The following is a 20319-nucleotide window of genomic DNA, read 5'->3' on the forward strand; positions in this document are numbered from 1 at the left end:
AGAAATGTACCAAAATAGGAAACCAACGCGGCCAGAGTCGGTAACCACCGCCAGGCAGTGCTCATGGCAGGTTCGGATTTTATACGCAACGAGACAGGCCTGCGCTACTTTGATAAAGTCTCATTTACTATAACCCCCCCCCCCCCCCACACACACACACAGGGTCAGATATGATTTTTGTTTGCGGAACTACGGTACATTCTGGCTTCTGGCATACCACATGGGGCTTAGGAAAACTATTTCAAACGTGGGTAAATTTCCAGGTTTTTGTGGAAACAACTACAGTTTCGTCAGACAGCTTCCATTCAAACCCTCCGCGTTGCACAGCCGAAACAGAGATGTCAGTCGTTCATATTTCTTTATGATGGACAGGTCTATTCAGGAAAAAAGGAACTACTGTATTAACTTTCTTACATATGAAAATAATACACACATCAAAGAAAGTTTTACATCATCTCGGTTCCGAGAGTTCCGGAACCTGTACAGAAAATTGGACTAGGGATCAACTTAAACATCATTTCCGCCCTTCCTATTGCTCATGAAAACCTCACATTGCATGTTGCACCAATATACAGCGAGACCTTCAGAGGTGGTGGTCCAGATTCCTGTACACACCGGAACCTCTAATACACAGCAGCACTTCCTCTTGCATTGATGCATGCCTCTATTCGTCGTGGCATACTATCCACAAGTTAGTCAAGGCACTATTGGTCCAGATTGTTCCAACTCCTCAACGGCGATTCGGCGTAGATCCCTCAGAGTGGTTGGTGGGTCACGTCGTCCATGAACAACCCTTTTCAATCTATCCCACGCATGTTCGATAGGGTTCATGTCTGGAGAACATGCTGGCCACTCTACTCGAGCGACGTCGATGCCGATATGGTTGCACTATCGGTCCGAGAATGGCATTCACGTACCGTACAGCCGTTACGGCGCCTTCCACCACCACCAACGCCGTACGTCGGCCCCGCATAATGCCACCCCAAAACAGCAAGGAACCTCCACCTTGCTGCACTCGCTGGACAGTGTTCTCAGGCGTTCAGCCTGACCGGGCTGCCTCCAAACATGTCTCCGATCATTGTCTGGTTGGGCATATGCGACACTCATCGGTGAAGACAACGTGATGCCAATCCTCAGCGGTCTATTCGGCATGTTGTTTGGACCATTTGTATCGCGCTGCATGGTGTCGTGGTTGCAAAGATGGACCTCTCCTTGAACGTCCGGAGTGAAGTTGCGCATCATGCAGCCTATTGTGCACAGTTTGACATCCTGTGGCTGCACGAAAAGCATTATTCAACATGGTGGTGTTGCTGTCAGGTTTCCTCCGAGCCACAATTTGTAGGTAGTAGTCATCCACTGCAGTAGTAGCCCTTGGGTGACCTGAGCGAGGCATGTAATCAACAGTTCCTCTCTCTCTCTCTCTCTCTCTCTCTCTCTCTCTCTCTCTATCTATCTATCTATCTATCTATCTCTATCATGTCCAAGCAACATCACTTTTGTTTTTGACTTTTTCATTACTTTATCGATCAATAATCGGAAACTAAAAATACCGACATAATTATGGTTTTGTGTCCTCAACCCTGAAGATTTTACTTGCTTAACGTGAAGTACTTAACACACTAACTCATTTGTAAAGAAGTCAGACGTTTGAAGCTGTTTTATACACTAGAGTTTGATTCTTTAAAGAATCGTAGGAGGGGGTTATGGGTGATTCACACGCTCAAAGTAAGCAGGCTTTACGCTAATAATGGCTGCAGCGCTTTAGTAAAACGGGCCACCTGCTCTCCTGGAGTGTCTCGTACCCCAAAAACTTCATCTCCCTCACAATATTTATCACACGACAGTCTGAACACCGTCTCTGAACATCACTAGCGTCAAAACCTTCGTGAACCCCAACCAGAAAAAACAGTGGACCTGTGACATTTTTGGCAGATTAAAAGTGTTTCTTTTTATCTTCTCTGAATACTTTAATATTTTTTATAATACGTAGTTTTTCCTGCACCTAATATATTGCAAATACTTTGACATTGCTTTCAATTTGCGCCTTTTTGATCCAGCTCCTAAAAGCATTTCTTAATTTGATTCGGAAACACTCTTTACAATTTATTACTAGACATTGCTCGGTGTATGCAAACTGACGTGACGTACGAGATGATTATCATGTATTTTGGCTTGGCTTTTTGTTGTTTACAAATAAAGCTACCGGTTTTCGTAACTGATATTACTCTTAATGTGTGGGCCATGCATTGCACGCTCTGATGTCTACAAAACAGACATCATCGTTCAAGTCGACAAGTCGCGATTCCGTCGTAATGCAAGTTATCTAACGACAATATAAACGAGGAGCAAAACAAATAACGACGAACAGGAAAGACTGGAAAATTTCATACCTGAAGGTACATTTTTCAAAAATGGTTCAAATGGCTCTGAGCACTATGGGACTCAACATCTTAGGTCAGAAGTCCCCTAGAACTTAGAACTACTTAAACCTAACTAACCTAAGGACATCACACACCCATGCCCGAGGCAGGATTCGAACCTGCGACCGTAGCAGTCCCGCGGTTCCGGACTGCAGCGCCTTTAACCGCTAGACCACCGCGGCCGGCGGTACATTTTTCCGTCGAATACTATTGATGATCATCATCGCCCGGAAAGAAACAGTAAACAATACGCACAGTTCTTTGTCTAACGCGCAACGGTACGGACCCATTAAATTCCCGAGAGTAGTCTCGGTTAGTAGCACAGTATTTGTCTTTGCGACCCAAGGAACAATATACGTACGGTAGGTGAGATTTTACTCAGTTTTAAAAGCTTCGACGCGTTGCACTAGATGCCAGTATTGTTCACGTGTTTCGCTCTCGCGTTTTGTCGCAGAGAGTAACAAAAAATACAACTGGGTAATTTAAGCTCTGCAGAAACGATGAGCTCATCACAGAAAATTTAATCTGAAAGTACACGTCCTTCGTGAGAGAAGTGACTTTCATAACAACCGTCTGTTTCGGGTATGCCGTCACGACGTTGCTGCAACTGGGACGGTAGCGCTCATCGAAGTAACTGAAGGAAAACAATAACGAGAAATGGGAGCGTCCATACCAGGCCCCCACAACTGCACGAGTGGTCGACTGTGAAGAGCGGACAAATTGAATAGCTGGCTGGCTGCCATTAGAGTGGTAAACTGACGCGCGGAATTCGAATGTTTATACATCGCTTTTGGTTATAAAATGCCTTCCTTTGAGTTAGGTCACAAACAAAATGCCTCATTTAAATACGTTACTACAACATACTTTTTAATTTATGAACAAATAGCAACTAGTCACTGTTCATGAATTTATCTTATGTACTACATGGAATCTGTCGTAGCTGAAAGTTATGTGCTGGACCCCAAGCATTTTTCGTAGTTCATTTACGATAGATGTACGCACAATGCATCAAAATACTCGAAGTTTTGCCCAGTATATTAATAGATATTTTCTGACTCTACCTTGCTTTAGATTTTACGACGAGAAGTGCGTTATATACGGCACAGTCCTTCGGCAACTCACGACCAAATTATCAAGTTTCAATCTAACCTAGACTATGAAAACACTACCGATCAGCCAACTTTCTTCAAAATGATCAGAACATATAAAATGGTATTCTGTCGGTCGGAAATCTTGCCTCCTGACAGCGTGTAACCATTTTTGTAACAGCTGTGGTTTTGAGAAAGGAAACCTGCAAATAGATGCACAGACATTATGCTAATACCGTGCTGTAAAGACATTTATTAAGCAAGTGCACTGACATACAAAACAACTTAAAATATCCATACACATGTGAAACGTATCGTTCCTTTCTCGAATTTATTTGTACAATTAATCGCTGCACAACTCTTCACCATTGTATTTCTTTTGATTGGAACGTACAGACAGTAGAATTACGAGTAACAGATACTGTATGTACGGCTGAACAAATATACAACGTTGAATCAGGGTCTTCATAAACAACAATACTACACAACACATCAGACTACAACCACTATAATGGCGTCCAGGCGAAGGTTCAAATTATCCCGCGACTGCAGCGCCATCAGTGAGTCTAGTTATTTTTTACAAGGTCTTTGGTGCATACACACACACACACACACACACACACACACACACACACACACACACACAAAATCGTCAACTGAGCGATGATGAGTATCCGTAACTAGTCACTTTATATCATAACATTAAGAAATGCATTACGCAAGTCACCATAAGATATGTAAATGGCACGTGGACTTAAACTCACTCAGCTCAGTTGACAGTCAGAATCTATACCTCTTCTGTGCCAACAGAACTTATCCTAAGAAACACAAATGTCAAAATAAGATGACTGGTGATAATACGTGTGTATTTCAGGCGATATAACAAAATTTATCAGAGCTCTAACGGAAAATTTCAGAAAAGCCTAATTGTCTGTAATATTACAACTGCGGCCGGCCGAAGTGGCCGCGCGGTTCTGGCGCTGCAGTCTGGAACCGCGAGACCACTACGGTCGCAGGTTCGAATCCTGCCTCGGGCATGGATGTGTGTGATGTCCCTAGGTTAGTTAGGTTTAACTAGTTCTCAGTTCTAGGGGACTAATGACCTCAGCAGTTGAGTCCCATAGTGCTCAGAGCCATTTGAACCATTTTTTTTATTACAACTGCACAACAGTCCCACTTAGTGACGACGGCTGAAGTTGTGTACACAATCACTACACAGTAATGTTCAGAATGACTGTCACCAGGTTCCATCTGACTTTGTTGATAATTGTCCTGTAAACAGTTTACTAAAAGCGAAGTCTGACAAATCTAGACACACGTTCCTGTTCTGCAGTATTACAGCCTAGCTGTTTAAATGTTTAAATCACTGCACTGTAGTTCTTGCCGTTTCGTCAACACGGCTGCAACAGCTGTCCTGAAGTTAATACATTATCTGTGCGAGTAGGGAACGTCTGAGAAAAGCGCGTCTAAGGAACCAATTCAGGAAAGGCGACACGAGAAGTGGCCGCAGAGGGTGGCAGTAGGCTACGTACTTACGGCTGGAGGTGTCCAAGTAGAGCAGGAAGGAGCTGCACATGATGGCCTCACACGAGATAACACAGCAAAATGCGAGACCGTGGTGACGGAACCGCGACGCGCTCTCTGCTGACGTCACCGGTGTATCGGGTGTCTGGGTGCTCACGAGGGCGTGCGCCTGTTCCTGCCGCGACACTGGCTGACGCTTTTGGAGGGCGTAGGATCAGCATCCGGCAACCGAACAGTCTATCCACTTCCTAATCCCCGAGCGCCACGCTGGCGGTTTTCTACCTGTTCCTTCCGACCGCCACCGCTGCGTGACGCGTCACAGTACGTTGTAGCGAAGAAGACTGTGACGAGTGAGCTGGTCGTTTTTCGTTTTCACGCCAGTGCTGCTGTAGTTGGTAAGAAGCAAGAAGGCGCACGGACAAGACAGAGACGTTCTTAATGTAGCGGAGCAGTATGGCGCTCAACTTCAATGATACCTCCTCGCCTCTCCCCAACCCTTCAAAAATGGTTCAAATGGCTCTGAGCACTATGGGACTCAACTGCTGAGGTCATTAGTCCCCTAGAACTTAGAACTAGTTAAACCTAACTACCCTAAGGACATCACAAACATCCATGCCCGAGGCAGGATTCGAACCTGCGACCGTAGCGGTCTTGCGGTTCCAGACTGCAGCGCCTTTAACCGCACGGCCACTTCGGCCGGCTCCCCAACCCTTGCCAGGAAATCTAGGTAGTCCTACACCACGCAACTACGGCGATATCGTACCATCGTGATCAACCAGTCTTGGCAACAGAAGTGAATGACTGCGCTCTGCAGACGCCTACTCCGATTACACGGATGTCGGCGTCCGCTTACACTAAATTTTTCGAGTGATACATTTTCCAAGGAAATATATTTCATTCGCATATTTTGTATTATACATCGGAGAACTGTCGCGATTCATATATATTTCGAAACTTCGAGAAAACGTAAACAAAATTTCAAAGAACTAGTACGACACGGTCTGCACAAACAGATGACGCACATGCACTCCAGCGCAAGAAGTAAGGAGGACAATTTGCTACAGTGCTCTGTAACAGAGGAATTCCCAACACAGTACAGCTACAGACTCACCAGTTTCCAACTAGTGGGCTCTGAATGATTATGTTCGGTGCTATCGCAAAAAGCAATGAAATACGCCAATGTTTGACGCAAGGCAACGAATGGAATTTCACGCTGCGTGTTCCAGTAGACTTTGTGTCACATAAAAACGGATTTTCTCTGCGAGTATTACTACATTTCTAGCTCACAAATTTATTATTTTTAGTTGCGCAATTTCTTTAAATTTTAAGTCCCAATGTTTCTAGTTTACACCACAGAGTAGACCCACATTTTATCACAATTTGTTTGTTTGTTTGTTTGTTTAAGAGTGTGGCTCAGGGTGCACTATTTTGTAATTGACGTTATTTCGGGGACACGTATGTCAACTATCTGAAGTGTAACTGTTAAGTCCAGGTAACACTGCAAAACTCTGCGACGAATTAAGATGTTTACTCTGACCGAGGTAGTTAATCAAGAGACGGACACTCCTTTGAGAGTCAGATTGAAAGCACTGTGCAGAACAGACAGACGAATTTAGAACGCTACCTGTGGATCCTAAAGCGGAGAATTGCGAAATATTAAATTTGATGTTAATGGAAGGTGTTAACAGATACAAATTTTAAATGAAAACATTAATTTATTCAATCGGAAACACACATTTAACGCATCCGACTATGAAAGAACTTATCTGATTTTGCACAATGTGTCCTAGGTTAATTATTCCATGCAAATCTGTTAGGTTTGAGCATTACTTGAAGGTAAATGATAAAGCGTCCTTTAGATGCAACTGACGTTCTAAAATCAGTCAGAAGCTTTTATTCCAGCGAATACAGTGACTGTAGGTTTGACTGACTGAGGAACACTTGCATCTACTGAAGCAATGCCGAACTTATGAAAGAGAACTGCAATGATCTGAGCAAATGTGGAACAAGCGTTATCCTAAGATCCATGTGCTGGTAATAACTTAAGATGCGCACCAGATCCGTGCCGCCTCACATCCGGACGAACTCTTCGATCCTTAAGTTGCTCAGAACAGAACACGCCCGCCAATCTCTGAATAAGAACACTCAGCCGGCCAATGGCGTGATTCCCTCTTGCACAAAGCTCCCACCAAGAAAGAGTATCGCGTTAAAACACCAATGGCTTTCCAATTCGCCCTTCTTTCTCAAAAAAGCTACTGCTTGTGCTCTGCCTTTGTGACGTCGCAGACATTTTTACCAATCACGCATTTTCGCGCACAGCAGCAAGCCTCGAATCAGAGGTGCTCCGAAAGTAAAACTACTCCGCCCGAGTCAAGGCTATTATTTTTCTGCAAGGCGTGTTTCTTCGGGAGAGAATAGGATTAGTACTTGCTGAAGGCACTCTTCAGAACACGGGAGAGCACCGGGCTCACGCTGATAAATTTCATTCTGTGGCCTCCGCCTGGCTGCCAGGCTGGGGGCGGCTCGTAAACGCACCACAGGCTCAGGTGACAAACGTCATGGGATACCTCCTAACGTGTGGGAACTGGTTTTGCCCGGCGTAGTGCGCAACTAGACGTAGCATGGTCTCAACATGTCGCTGGCAGTCCCGTGCGGAAATACTGAGCCATGCTGCCTCTAAAGCCGTCCATAATCGCGAAAGTGTTGGCTGTGCAGGATTTCGTGCACGAGTTGACCTCTCGATAATGTTCCACGAATGTTCGATGGGGTTCATGACGGGTGGTCTGAGGGCCAAATTATTCCCTCGAATTGTTCAGGTACACTGTCATCCATAAAAATTCCATCATTGTTTGTCATCATTGTTGGGTAACAACAAGTCCACGAATGGCTGCAAATGGTCTCCACGCAGCCAAGCAGAGGACCTAGTCCATTTCATGCAAACACAGCCCACACCATTATGGAGCTACCACCAGCTTGCACAGTTCCTTTTTGACAATTCGAGTCCATGGCTTCGTGGGGTCTGCGCAATACTCTCAAGCCTTCCACTCGGCCCTTACCAGCTTAAATCGGGACTCAACTGCCAGGCCACGGTTTTCCAGTCGTCTAGGGTCCAACCTCTATGGTCACGAACCCAGGAGAGGCGTTGCAGTTGATGTAGCGCTGTTAGCAGAGGCACTTGCGTCGGTGGTCTGCTGCCACAGCCCATTAACGTCAAATTTCGCTGCACTGTCCTGACTGATACGTTCGTCGTACGTCCTACACTGGTTACTGCGGTTATTTCATGCAGTGGTGCTTACCAGTTAACACTGATAACTCTACGTAAATCCCGCAGCTCTTGGTCGGTTAGAGAAGGCTGTCGACCACTGCACTGCCCGCAGCGAGAGGCAATGCCTTAAGTTTGGTATTCTCGGCACACTCTTGGGACTGTGTTAATTCCCGTTGTGTGGCCATAATCACACTGGAAACCTTTTCACATGACTTACCGGAGTACAAATGACAGCTCCGCCAATGAACTGCCCCTTGATGCCTAGTGCACACGACACTAGCGCCTATCCCATGACTTTTGTCATCTGAGTGTAGCTTTCACTATCCTGGAGCTCGAGCAGAGAGGTAACTTTCATGGAGACGACATCTGACGCTGCCAGTCTGTGCTGATGCCAGAAGCCACTTTTTTCGTTACGTCCTGCACTGCCTTCCCTGTCCCAGTTTTTTACCCAGTTCCCATGCACTCTCAATAGTTAAAAGAAAATAAGATCCATGCAATCGTAAATGTAGTTAAGGTTTAAATTTAGTTAGAAGACAGTACCTACAGTCACTGGAGTCCAGCTCCCTTAAACGTTATTATTGTACTCTGCCCAAATTATCCTACAAGCGGTGTGTTACTCTCATATTAAATGAAAAGGCACATGCCAGATGGCTTGCCGCTTTTCAACTAATAAGTTTATTCGCAGTCCAATTTGACGAAGAGCGCGGTGACGGTGTTCAAGTTGACGATAGTCATGTTGTAAGGTGCCAGGACATGGGGACTTACACGTTAGCTTCCCGACATTAGTATTAATAATAAAGGGACTGGCAAGGGCATCAGATCATGACTCTATTGAATTATGATAAATATGAGGCACTCTCGAGCAGTATTCCCTGGATGTCTGCATGATTGAGCCACTAACTTAAAGCGTTGGTGAAAAGCGTCGGAAGTTGAGAATTGTGGAATATAAAGTCCGCAGATGACCGTAGCCCGGCGGGCCGCCGTGGGCGGCAGGTAGCGGTCACCAGAAACGCGGGACAATACGGCGCTTTTGGGGGTAGCCCGGCATCCGGAGCCACCTGTGCTGGGCAACACGTGGCGAAGACGGGAATTTCGTTTGCCCAGGGGCGCTATGACCTACTCGATCAATGGGTAGACCTCAGAAGCGCCGTTGGAGGGATTTCGGCGATGATACAGCGTTCGACATTGGCCGAAACAGAGTATTGTTCCGCCGCGTTTTCGTACGCGTGGGAGACGGGAGAATTGTGGAGAGGGACTTCGCTTTGAGGCATCGAGCGGTACTGACTTGGAGACGGCGTCTTAGCTATTGCCTTCGAAGGGAGATATACGGTCTGTATCGCAGCATTGCACCAACGTGTGTTCCGTGCAAGTTCTGCAGTTAGAGCTCTTTGTGTGCTCAGAAGCGAGATTTTCACCCATGCTTAACCACTTCCAACAACTTATCTAATATTCTCGATCTGGTAGTTATCCTTGCGAGGTGCCGAGTATTTATCAACGTAGCTGCCGGTAATAGTGGCGCGTAATTGTAAATTGTTAATGTGCCATTCTAAGGAGTGTGTGGGTGGACAAAGAAATTCACATTTTTTGTTGTTGTAAATTTTGTCAGTTGTGGGGTATATAAAATTAAAATGTAGTATTACAATCGAATTATCGACCTCATTGTAGGCATTTACGGTGCCCCAGTAAGCTTTACATGTACTCTAGTCACTGCACAGCTGGCCCACACGGGAAAGAAAGAAGGTTTGCGGTCTTCTGTGTCAGCGACCTACAAGTAAGCTTACAATGTTGTTGTTGTTGTTGGTGGTGGTGGTAGTGGTGATGGTGTTTGTGGACGTTGGCAACCGTGGTTGTGGTGATGGAGGAGGTAGACCATGCAGATGGCCAGCTCGTATCACACAGTGCTAAGTGGGCTGTCTAGCTTAACGCCGGAATTCGGAATGCAGGTGACGATGGCGGCGGGGAAGAAGTGTAAGAGACAAGTGTAGAGACAGTGGCGGGTACTCACCGCTTCCTGGCGAGCAGCAGGCTGCACAGGTAGAGCTGCTGCAGCTGGTCGGCGCTCAGCTCGCCGGACATGGGCCGCGCGCCGCCGCCGCATCACTCGCCACGCTGCGGTCACAACAGCCCACACTCACTCAGCTGGCGTCGGGCCGCTGGCCGAGCGCCGACCCACACCCCACCGAATAGCCGTCTTACGAAACCCTCGCGTCAGTCAGCACAGTACTTCGTTCCACACGTACATCGCGAAATGAGCGTACGGGAAAGCCGGGGAAACTATAGCTAATACGGAGCTTTACTGACGCTCGTGCTTCTTGCACACCATTCGCGAATGAAGCATTAGTAATTTTTCGGCAGTGTACATATATGTACGGATAAATGGGAAATATCGCGTAATACGAAATGCCGAATTTTTCTGCACGCATTCTACACACCGTAAGGCTACTGAACTAAATATTGCGAAACACGAAAGCCAAACTAAGTTTACATGCCAAAGTTTCTGTACCTAATCGTGACTAGATTACAACTTATCAAATGCCACAGGAGGCGTCTAAGGAAGAATTCACGAGTTCTATTTCCGCGGAACGTATGTGTCCAAGTCGTCAATTTACTGAAATTTACGTTCAAACGAACTAGCATAATTTACTACTGTTCAAAACAACGAAATAATACACTTCAGAGTGCGGCAAAACTTTCGGGGCGAGTTCTTTACACACATAAGTAGAGAATCTCTCACAGGTTGTTTCTCCCGCGAGTCGTTAGGCGCATTTTGTCCAGTGTTTCGGCAGATATTTGCAATTTTGTTTTTGCAATGTGTATCTGGAGTCAGCCCAAACAAATTCTGCTGCTCATGTCTTTCATGCCACATTCAGCGTAAATGGAAAGTTTCAGTTTGTGTCCCGTTACAAACAAAATGGTTTTTAAAGTGGAATTTTACGTACCTGTTCGACAGAGCGGCCCCAAACTAGTCTATTCCAATATTCGTTTTACCGATATGCATTTACAGGATGAGTAAAACACGAGATATAACGAATACTCGAGCAGCGACAGCACCGCCATGAGCCGGCCGGGATGGCCGAGCGGTTCTAGGCGCTACAGTCTGGAACCGCGCGACCGCTACGGTCGCAGTTTCGAATCCTGCCTCGGGCATGGACGTGTGTGATGTCCTTAGGTTAGTTAGGTTTAAGTAGTTCTAAATTCTAGGGGACTGATGACCATAGATGTTAAGTCCCATAGTGCTCAGAGCCATTTGAACCATTTAGCACCGCCCTGGCCCGCGCTGACTCTTGCCGCCATGCAGAAGCGTGCTGCTCAGTCGTTACCGGAGGAACAATTATTTTCCGTGTTTTCCTGTTAAATCATAAATATAAAATGAATAAAGCGATATATTTCTTTGGGAGCGCTTTGTCGAAAGGGCACGTAAAGTTCACACTTGAAAATCATTTTGTGTGTAATGGAAAACGAACCGACGCTGTCCCCTCTACGCTGGGCGTCGTATGAAAGACGTGATGAGCAGTACTTGCTTGGGCTGATAGCAGCTGCACGCTGCAAAAACACAACTGCGAACATCTGTCGAAACAACAGAGAAAATGCGGCTGCCGACTCATCAGGAGAGACACCAGCTATGGACACGGGTCCGGACGCGCTTTATTTCCGCGTTACAGCTCAGTCCTTACAACTCTTGATACCACGTTAACTATCGGGAGACAAATTCTTCTTTCTTCAGTGCGACGGAATATGATGTACTTATGTACGACGGAGCTGCTGATGATTTCAGTGTTAATGCAAGTTGGCTTAAACACACACACACACACAAAACAGGTTCTGTGACCAATATATATTAGGAGGTGGATGAGTTCTCTGGTCTCTACGAACCCTGGGCCGAAGCGCTCAAAACTTTCATTTATGGAGGGCATTTGATACTACTAATGTATCATCCCGCTCGGTTGGCCGTGCTGTCTAACGCACGGCTTTCCGGTCGGGAAGGAGCGCCTGGTCCCCGGCACAGATCCGCCCGGCGGATTTGTGTCGAGGTTCGGTGAACCGGCCAGTCTGTGGATGGTTTTTAGGCGGTTTTCCATCTGCCTCGGCGAATGCGGGCTGGTTCCCCTTATTCCGCCTCAGTTACACTATGTCGGCGATTGCTGCGCAAACAAGTTGTCCACGTACGCGTACACCACCATTACTCTACCACGCAAACATAGGGGCTACACTCGTCTAGTGTGAGACGTTCCCTGGGGGGTCCACCGGGGGCCGAACCGCACAATAACCCTGGGTTCGGTGTGGGGCGACGGAGGTGTGAAGTGGACTGCGGTAGTCGTCGTGGGGTTGCGGACTACTGCGGCTGCGACGGGGACGGAGCCTCTCTGTCGTTTCTAGGTCCCCGGTTAACATACAATACAATACCTATGTATCAAACGCCGCTACCAGATGCACAGTATTCTTGTGAAACACGGTGATTCGTCATGGAAACCCGGATTGAGGTTGAAGGTGGGTTGATGTACTTGCTGGTGGCATTTTGAACTTTTCGTCCAAGTAAGAGTTTCATGTGATATGCTGGTAGTACTCTTCTTGTATGTTGCCCTCACTTACGCACTAGAAAACTTACTGAAAATGATTTGAAGCCTGGAATTTAAGCGTTTTACGGATCTATGTCCTTGTAACAGATTTTCTTCTTCTTAGTTTCAGCACTGTGAGCCTTAAGTCTGGGCATACCTTTTTTTCACGTTCTATAAAGAGTAATAGCACCACCAATTCAAAAAGGGAGTAAATATAATGACTACACACAGTAGACGGAGCACTGAGTTCGGTCGGCAGGACAGCTACAAACAGGACACCAATAGTGAGCTACGTTGTTTCCGAGGCGTGGAATATGGGGAAAGGGGGTATCGTATAGGACGAGCGACGTGCTAGGCTTGTTACTGCGAGATGTGCCCTTTACTTAACGACTATAGATCTCCATGTACACAAAAAGCATGTTCCAAAGTATTTGCATCATAAGTCTAGGGGTGATACATCACGAAATGCGGAACAACTTTTGTTAGAGACATAATATCTGCTAACGTTTTCCAGATACAGTACTCATCTCTTTACTGAATGCGCCGGCCTCGGGATGACGAGGTTACACCAAACCAGCATGGCCTACCTACCAGGTACGATGTGTCCACATACTATCCACCCAGTGATTTTAAACAGGAAAACCTTAACAAGAGCGTCTCTTTGAGGAGATAGGTATTTTAGAAACGAAACAGGAACTCTTGCTACCACCATTCACGCAGAGCAGACGACTGGATTATAGGCAACACACGAAGCACTCACGTGCAACTGAGTGGCTGTGTCCTGCTGCCTCCCAGGAACCTAACCAATACTACTGGACACCTTGTGTCACCAGAAAGCTTCAGCAAACATTTTGGCTTTAACAAAAGTTGTTCCTCAGAACTTGATCTATCACTCCTAAGTGTTTGATGCAAAGGTTATGTAAGAAGAATTACTTGAATTCACCACACAAATTTTTGCAGGCAGTGCCCTTCACAGACGGGGCTAGGTAGAAAGTATTCGGTGCCGAGAGGATGTAATTTACGCTGATAGTCAAAGCACTGAATTAAAGAGTGTCTACTATGAAAGATCGATTCCATGTGTTGTTCTGGCGCAGTGAAATTATTAATCGCTTTCAGCACAACTCCTCTGAAATAACAGTTTGTTGGGCAGTACCTACAACAGGTTTACCCCAGATCCTTAAGGCAGAATATAATCCCCCAAGTAAGTAATGCATTCAAATCCGAATGAAAGAAAGCACTCGTCGTGTTGCCTATGTTAAGAAGGGCTCCAGAGTTAACATATAGTAGTGTGATACCAGCACTAACAGGCGGAAAACAACCGCCCTTTGAGGCAGAACACTACCCAGGGAGAACCAGTAAACGTGAGGGAGTCCACTACTTATGTGCCATCGTGGATCGGGCGGGGCAGCCACCTGAAAACTCATCATTCGTAAGAGCAGGCCTACATCGCACCAGCGCCCTGCGTAGTGGCTGGCCAGCCAGCACCTCAGTCACGGCGTCGCCCGCTTAATTCGAGAGGTAGGCTCACTATTAGGTCGAAGACGGACGGCCTGCCACACATTTGCGAAACATTCTGCGCGAACACTTCAAATATGAGAGTAAGACGCTTCTGCGCGTATTCGGCTTGGCCCAAGGTCACTTCAGTGAATTTCCACCAGTACAACTTGAGAGTCCTTAAGTATCTGTTGACGGCAGCCTTTAGTTCCTGGTGGTATTGTAAAGAATTTTGCAGTTTAAATTATTTCACTGTGGTAAAGCCCATAAAATCTTTTTTTATAAGTAAAGAAGCTGTTGGGTTCTGCTTTGTATCAATAGTAAAATTCTTAAATCTGTAAGTAATGCATATGTGCAAGTGCAACAACGATATATACTGATGGTAGGCAATGAAAAGCTGTAACTCCATTTTGTTAAATTTTACAGGAGAAGCAAGAGCAGTTTGTTAAAAAAATATAAAATGATACACATAATGTTGCTACATATGTAATCGTATGGTAGAAGCCTAGTTGCTTACAGATTAGAGAAATCCATGCACTTTCAAACCTATCTCTGGTAATTAAGTTACTGATTACCGGAATTACGAAGTTTTCACAGACAGATGGAGTTACGAATTCTTTAACGTCTAGCATAGATACGAGCTCTCCTCTCTTAAGTCCGTATGTGGCAGGTCACAAGTAAAGAGCAGATGCAAACAAAATAATAATCTGCGTCCATAAATAGATCGGTGTCGAACGAGATGCAAACAGATAAAAGACACAGGAATTACGTTGTGCAAAATTTAGAAACAACTCCTTATGTACTGCGAAAAACTAGAAGCGAGTGAAGCCTAACATGCAGAAATCTGTGGTCCTTGTTTGTGACAATGGTGCACGTACCAGCTTCCCGTGTGTTTACAAATGCCTGCAAACGTGTTCCTCACTAGTACATACTGTAAAATTTAGTATCATGCAGTTGTGAAAGTGTTGATGACAGCATTGCCAGTGGTACAAGGTAAGATGATATTTCGCAGGTAAGATGATGATGATGATGATGATGATGATGGGTTTGGGGGCGCTCAACTGCTCGGTCATCAACGCCCGTAGAAAGTCCCAATTTTTATACAGTCCAATTTTCACGCAATCCATTCGAGCCACTGTCACGAATGATGATGATGAAATGATGAGGACAACACAAACACCCAGGGCAGAGAAAATACCCAACCCTCCCGGGAATCGAACCCGGGACCCCGTGACCCATAGGCAACAACGCAGGTAAGATAATTAGCAGTTTCTTCAAGGCATACATCTGGCTGTAAGGGTATGAAACTTGCTATCTGTGCAATAATAATGTCGTGTTCTGCGCTACAGACGTTCCACATCATTAGTCGTAGTTAAAGAAGTTATTAAGGGCGTTTCCATCGCATTTTGCAGCTAAACTTGCGGCCACGACAATGCTTGGCCAATATCGGGATACCTCGGCGCTAACAGCCGTCCCCGCATATGTTTAACAGTTGTTACCTTACGCATGAGCGGCCCGCTTGTACGTGGAATATACAAACGTGCAAAAACTGTAACATTGCGGTCGCTGCAAAGAATGCCAGAAAAATGCTTCAATCACCAGACTGCATGCTGTAACAGGCGTAAAAAGGGTTGCACATGGAAGTGCAAGCGTTGTTTTCTAACTTGCCCGCAGAGTAAAAAAAGCTTTTACGTGTTCAGATTTTTTCCTCGTTACTAGTTCGATAGTGGAGCGGAAAGAACCACGTTACTCAGCAAATAAGAAAAGTGAGCAATAAAGAGTATCGGAAACAGAAATTGCCACAAGATTTTGCAAGTTTTCTAAAGAACTCTTAGTGAAGAGAACGAAGTAATTCAAGAGCCATTTACTCTTCCTGTCACATACACGACAGTAGACCTTACAAGCCAGCACTTCGCTAACGTCCGTATCGCCATCACGCAAGAGCCAAGGCTGGGCCGAGAATTAATTAGGAGAGTCACGTCGACGCCGGACAATGGCGACGTACAACGGCATCAGCTCAGGCCCATCATCTCTTTGATCTCACAAGTAGTTTCCGCCTCTGGTGGTATCTTCAAGGGCGCGCTCCACGTAAAGCTTTTGTCTGACCGCATGCACCTTTTCACACGACCGATACCACGTTCCGCTACCGTTTCAACAAACAATTCTTTTGAAGGGACACTCGCTGCGGGATCAAAGAGGGAATTTACTTTTTTCCGCTTTGTTACCATTCAGCAGGTATCGTCAGAGAAGCAATATCCGGCGTGAAGAAGTGGACAGTAGAAGGGAATGGTGCGAGGGTGGTGGTGGTGGTGGTGGTGGTGGTGGTGGTGGTGGTTGTGGTGGTGTGGGGGAGGAGAACGAGGGGGAGGACAAACAGGGCCCAGCCTATCCGAAGACCCTGTCCTGTTGTCGTCGTCGTCGTCGTCTTCAGTCCTGAGACTGGTTGGATGCAGCTCTCCATGCTACTCTATCCTGTGCAAGCTCCTTCATCTCCTAGTACTTTGTGCAACCAACATCCTTCTGAATCTGCTTAGTGTATTCATCTCTTGGTCTCCCTCTACGATTTTTACCCTCCACGCTGCCCTCCAATGCTAAATTTGTGATCCCTTGATGCCTCAGGACATGTCCTACCAACCGGTCCCTTCTTATTGTCAAGTTGTGCCACAAACTCCTCTTCTCCCCAATTCTATTCAATACCTCCTCATTAGTTATGTGATCTACCCATCTAATCTTCAGCATTTTTCTGTAGCACCACATTTCGATAGCGTCTATTCTCTTCTTGTCCAAACTATTTATCGTCCATGTTTCACTTCCATACATGGCTACACTCCATACAAATACTTTCAGAAACTACTTCCTGACATTTAAATCTACTCGATGTTAACAAATTTTTCCTCTTCAGAAACGCTTTCCTTGCCATTGCCAGTCTACATTTTATATCCTCTCTACTTCGACCATCAGTTATTTTGCTCCCCAAATAGCAAAAGTCCTTTACTACTTTAAGTGTCTCATTTCCTGATCTAATTCCCTCAGCATCACCCGAGTTAATTCGACTACATTCCATTATCCTCGTTTTGCTTTTGTTCCGTTCAACTGCTCTTCCAAGTCCTTTGCTGCCTCTGACAGAATTACAAGGTCATCGACGAACCGCAACGTTTTTATTTCTTCTCCATAGACTTTAATACCTACTCCGAATTTTTCTTTTGTTTCCTTTACCGCTTGCTCAATAAACAGATTGAATAACGTCAGGGAGAGGCTACAACCGTGTCTCACTTCCTTCCCAACCACTGCTTCCCTTTCATGCCCCTCGACTCTTATAACTGCATAACTGTTCTGATACTTTCTTCATAATATAACAATGCCGAGTCACATTAACGTGACCCCTGTCAAAAGCCAGAATAGCCACCTTTTGCAGCGCACACCGCTGCGAGATGTGCACAAGAGTCACTGAGGTTCTGGAAGGTACCGACAGGGATGTTGAGCCATGCCGTGGCCAGCTGTGCTAGGTTTCTCGAATGAGGATCCACGGCGCGAACAGTCCGATCGAGATAGTCCCACAAATTCTCAACTGGATTTAAATCCGGGGAGTTTGGTGGGCAATGGAGTGCGGTAAACTCACCTTGGTGCTCTTCGAACCACGCACGGAAACAGCGAGCTGTGTAACAATATACATTGTCTTGCTGGTACATGCCATCGGGCCGAGGGGGGAGGGGAGGGGGGGGGGAACTGCTTGTAGGAGTAAACATGGTCCCGAAGGATAGATGGATACTGGTGCTGATCCAATAGGGAATGCCCTCCGACCTGAACCGTTCCGACGATTGTTGCAGGGTATTTGGTTTCGAAAGTTTCAGGCCGTGCCGCTAACGGCCGTGTGTCCGATGGAGCATAAAAACGCTATTCATCTGGAAAGGCCACGTGTCGCCACTCGGTGCACGCCTAGTTGCAGTACTGGAGCGCAAATTCCAGCCTTCGTCGCCGATGAACAGCAGTCAGCTTGGGTGCCTGAACCAGGCCCCTGCTGCGGAGGCCCATACGCGGCAACATTCTCTGAACGTTCGTTGAGGAGACATCGTTGGCGGCCCCCTCGGTTCATCTGGGCTATCAGCTGCTGAACAACTGCACGTCCATTCGCCCGCACACGTCTCCGCAGCCGTCATTCTCCCAGGTGCGCCACAGTTGCCTCGGCGCTGATTTTGGATAGCGCCATTTTGCCATGCATGATATACAGGGTGTCCGAAAAGTCTTTCCCTGATTACACACATTGATAACTCAGGCTAGAAGTAAGATACAAATATGAAACTGGTGTCTAATTGTTTACAAACTATCAAAGTTTTTTTCACACATCAGTAAACTTCGACATGAGCATCCTCGGTAGCACGTAACAGATCTAGGCGATATTCAGTTTCCGTCCACACATTAGCCAACATCACTGGAGCGATCGATTCAACGACTGTGGTTATCCGTTGCCGCAGGGTTTCAAGATCTGGTACACGTGTTCGGTAGACCTCGTCCTTGACATAACCCCATAAAAGGAAGTCTAACCGTCTTGATGAAACAAGACATCGGGGTGATACTGAAGCAGCTGAGGAACAGCATACAGTTGCAACATGTCCAGATACACTTCAGATGTGATGGTAGCCTCAGCGAAGAAGAATGACCCGATAATTCGATCGTGCAATAGCGCGCACCAAACATTCACCTCTGGTGCACTCCATGACCTCGCCAGGGGGTTGTGAACCGCAAATGCGCACATTATGGCGATTCACTAATCCACTGACAAAAAAGATAGTTTCGTCGGAAAAGGCGATTCGTCTGAGATAACCACCATCGTCCTCAATACGTGATAGCATTTCGACCGCAAAGTCATATCGACGTGTACTGTCTTTGGTCAACAATGGAAGTGGAAGTTTCCTGATGTGTGAAAAAAAAAACTTTGATAGTTTGTAAACAATTAGACACCAGTTTCATATTTGTATCTTACTTCTAGCCTGAGTTATCAATTTATGTAATCAGGGAAAGACTTTTCGGACACCCTGTACTTTAACCACGGCGACAAGCGAACAGTTCACAAACTCGGCTGTTTCGGAAATGCTTCCACCCTTGGCCCGAAAGTCAATGACATCAGCTGAATAGGTCCGTTTCTGCATTACGACAACGACTGCACTGTTTTCCGCGTCCCCTCGACACACTTTACATGTCCTCCACTGCTAGCGTTGCCACGAGCCGTCTGTGAGTCGTTACTGCATGTTTACGTCGAACATAGGCGGTGGTCACATTAACGTGACCGGACCGTGTATTTACTGGAAGCCCATTCAGCGATGGCAGCAATCTCTATTCAAGGGCGGCTTGTTCTGGTCAGACTCGGCACTTTTAACTCTGATGCTGTTGTGCAGCAACGCATCTCTGAACATATAAGAGGGCAAGTGAAGTCGTCTTCTCCGTGCAGCCAGTTCACGCGGTGTCAAACTATTTACAGAAAAACTAACTTGTCACTGAGGGTGAACTCGTTGTAGTGAGCCACAGCTGGTCAGCTATCGAAAGCTTTGAAGTAATGTTCCCAAACTATATAGTTTGCAAGTGCCGAGTGTATGGTATCAGGCAAGTTTAGTGCTGTCAGGCAGTAGGGGAATCTCTTTCACTGCCAAATGTACACGACGCCATACGTGTTAGCAAGGAAAGATTCGTAATTTATGTCCCAAATAAATTAGGGTTTACTAATTATTAATGAAATACGAAAACATTATGTGTTTATTAAAACAACTGATGGCTGCTATCCACCAAATAAAGCCAAATGACTACCGATAGTAAACGATTGCATGAGCTCACTTTGCAGTGCGTCGTAATTTCAGTCAACTTCTAAGCGCGGTTCGAGTCAGTAGCTCCGTCAGTAGACATCATTGTCACAATTGGACTATGTTAATTACATCCTTCAGTGTTCAGAGGTTGTTCCTTTTGTAAATAAATAAAGAAGC

The 20319-nt window shown here is 46.0% G+C and overlaps 1 protein-coding gene across 4 annotated transcripts in view; it reads right to left on the reverse strand.

Moving 5' to 3' along the window:
* The window catches only part of LOC126190869 (homer protein homolog 2), an 864566-nt gene that overhangs the window by 179571 nt on the left and 664676 nt on the right, over positions 1-20319 (reverse strand). The window contains exon 1 of one of the 4 annotated variants that reach the window (XM_049931465.1): positions 10303-10406. The exons of 2 other annotated variants lie outside the window; for them this stretch is intronic. In XM_049931465.1, coding sequence (XP_049787422.1) covers positions 10303-10373 — 71 coding nt within the window. In that variant the 5' untranslated portion in view covers positions 10374-10406. Of the gene's footprint in view, positions 1-5044; positions 5065-10302; positions 10407-20319 lie in introns of those variants that run through there. One more of the 4 variants, XM_049931467.1, reaches the window with a different exon arrangement.

The sequence above is a fragment of the Schistocerca cancellata genome, chromosome 6 (assembly GCF_023864275.1).
Source record: "Schistocerca cancellata isolate TAMUIC-IGC-003103 chromosome 6, iqSchCanc2.1, whole genome shotgun sequence".
Classification (NCBI taxonomy): domain Eukaryota; kingdom Metazoa; phylum Arthropoda; class Insecta; order Orthoptera; family Acrididae; genus Schistocerca; species Schistocerca cancellata.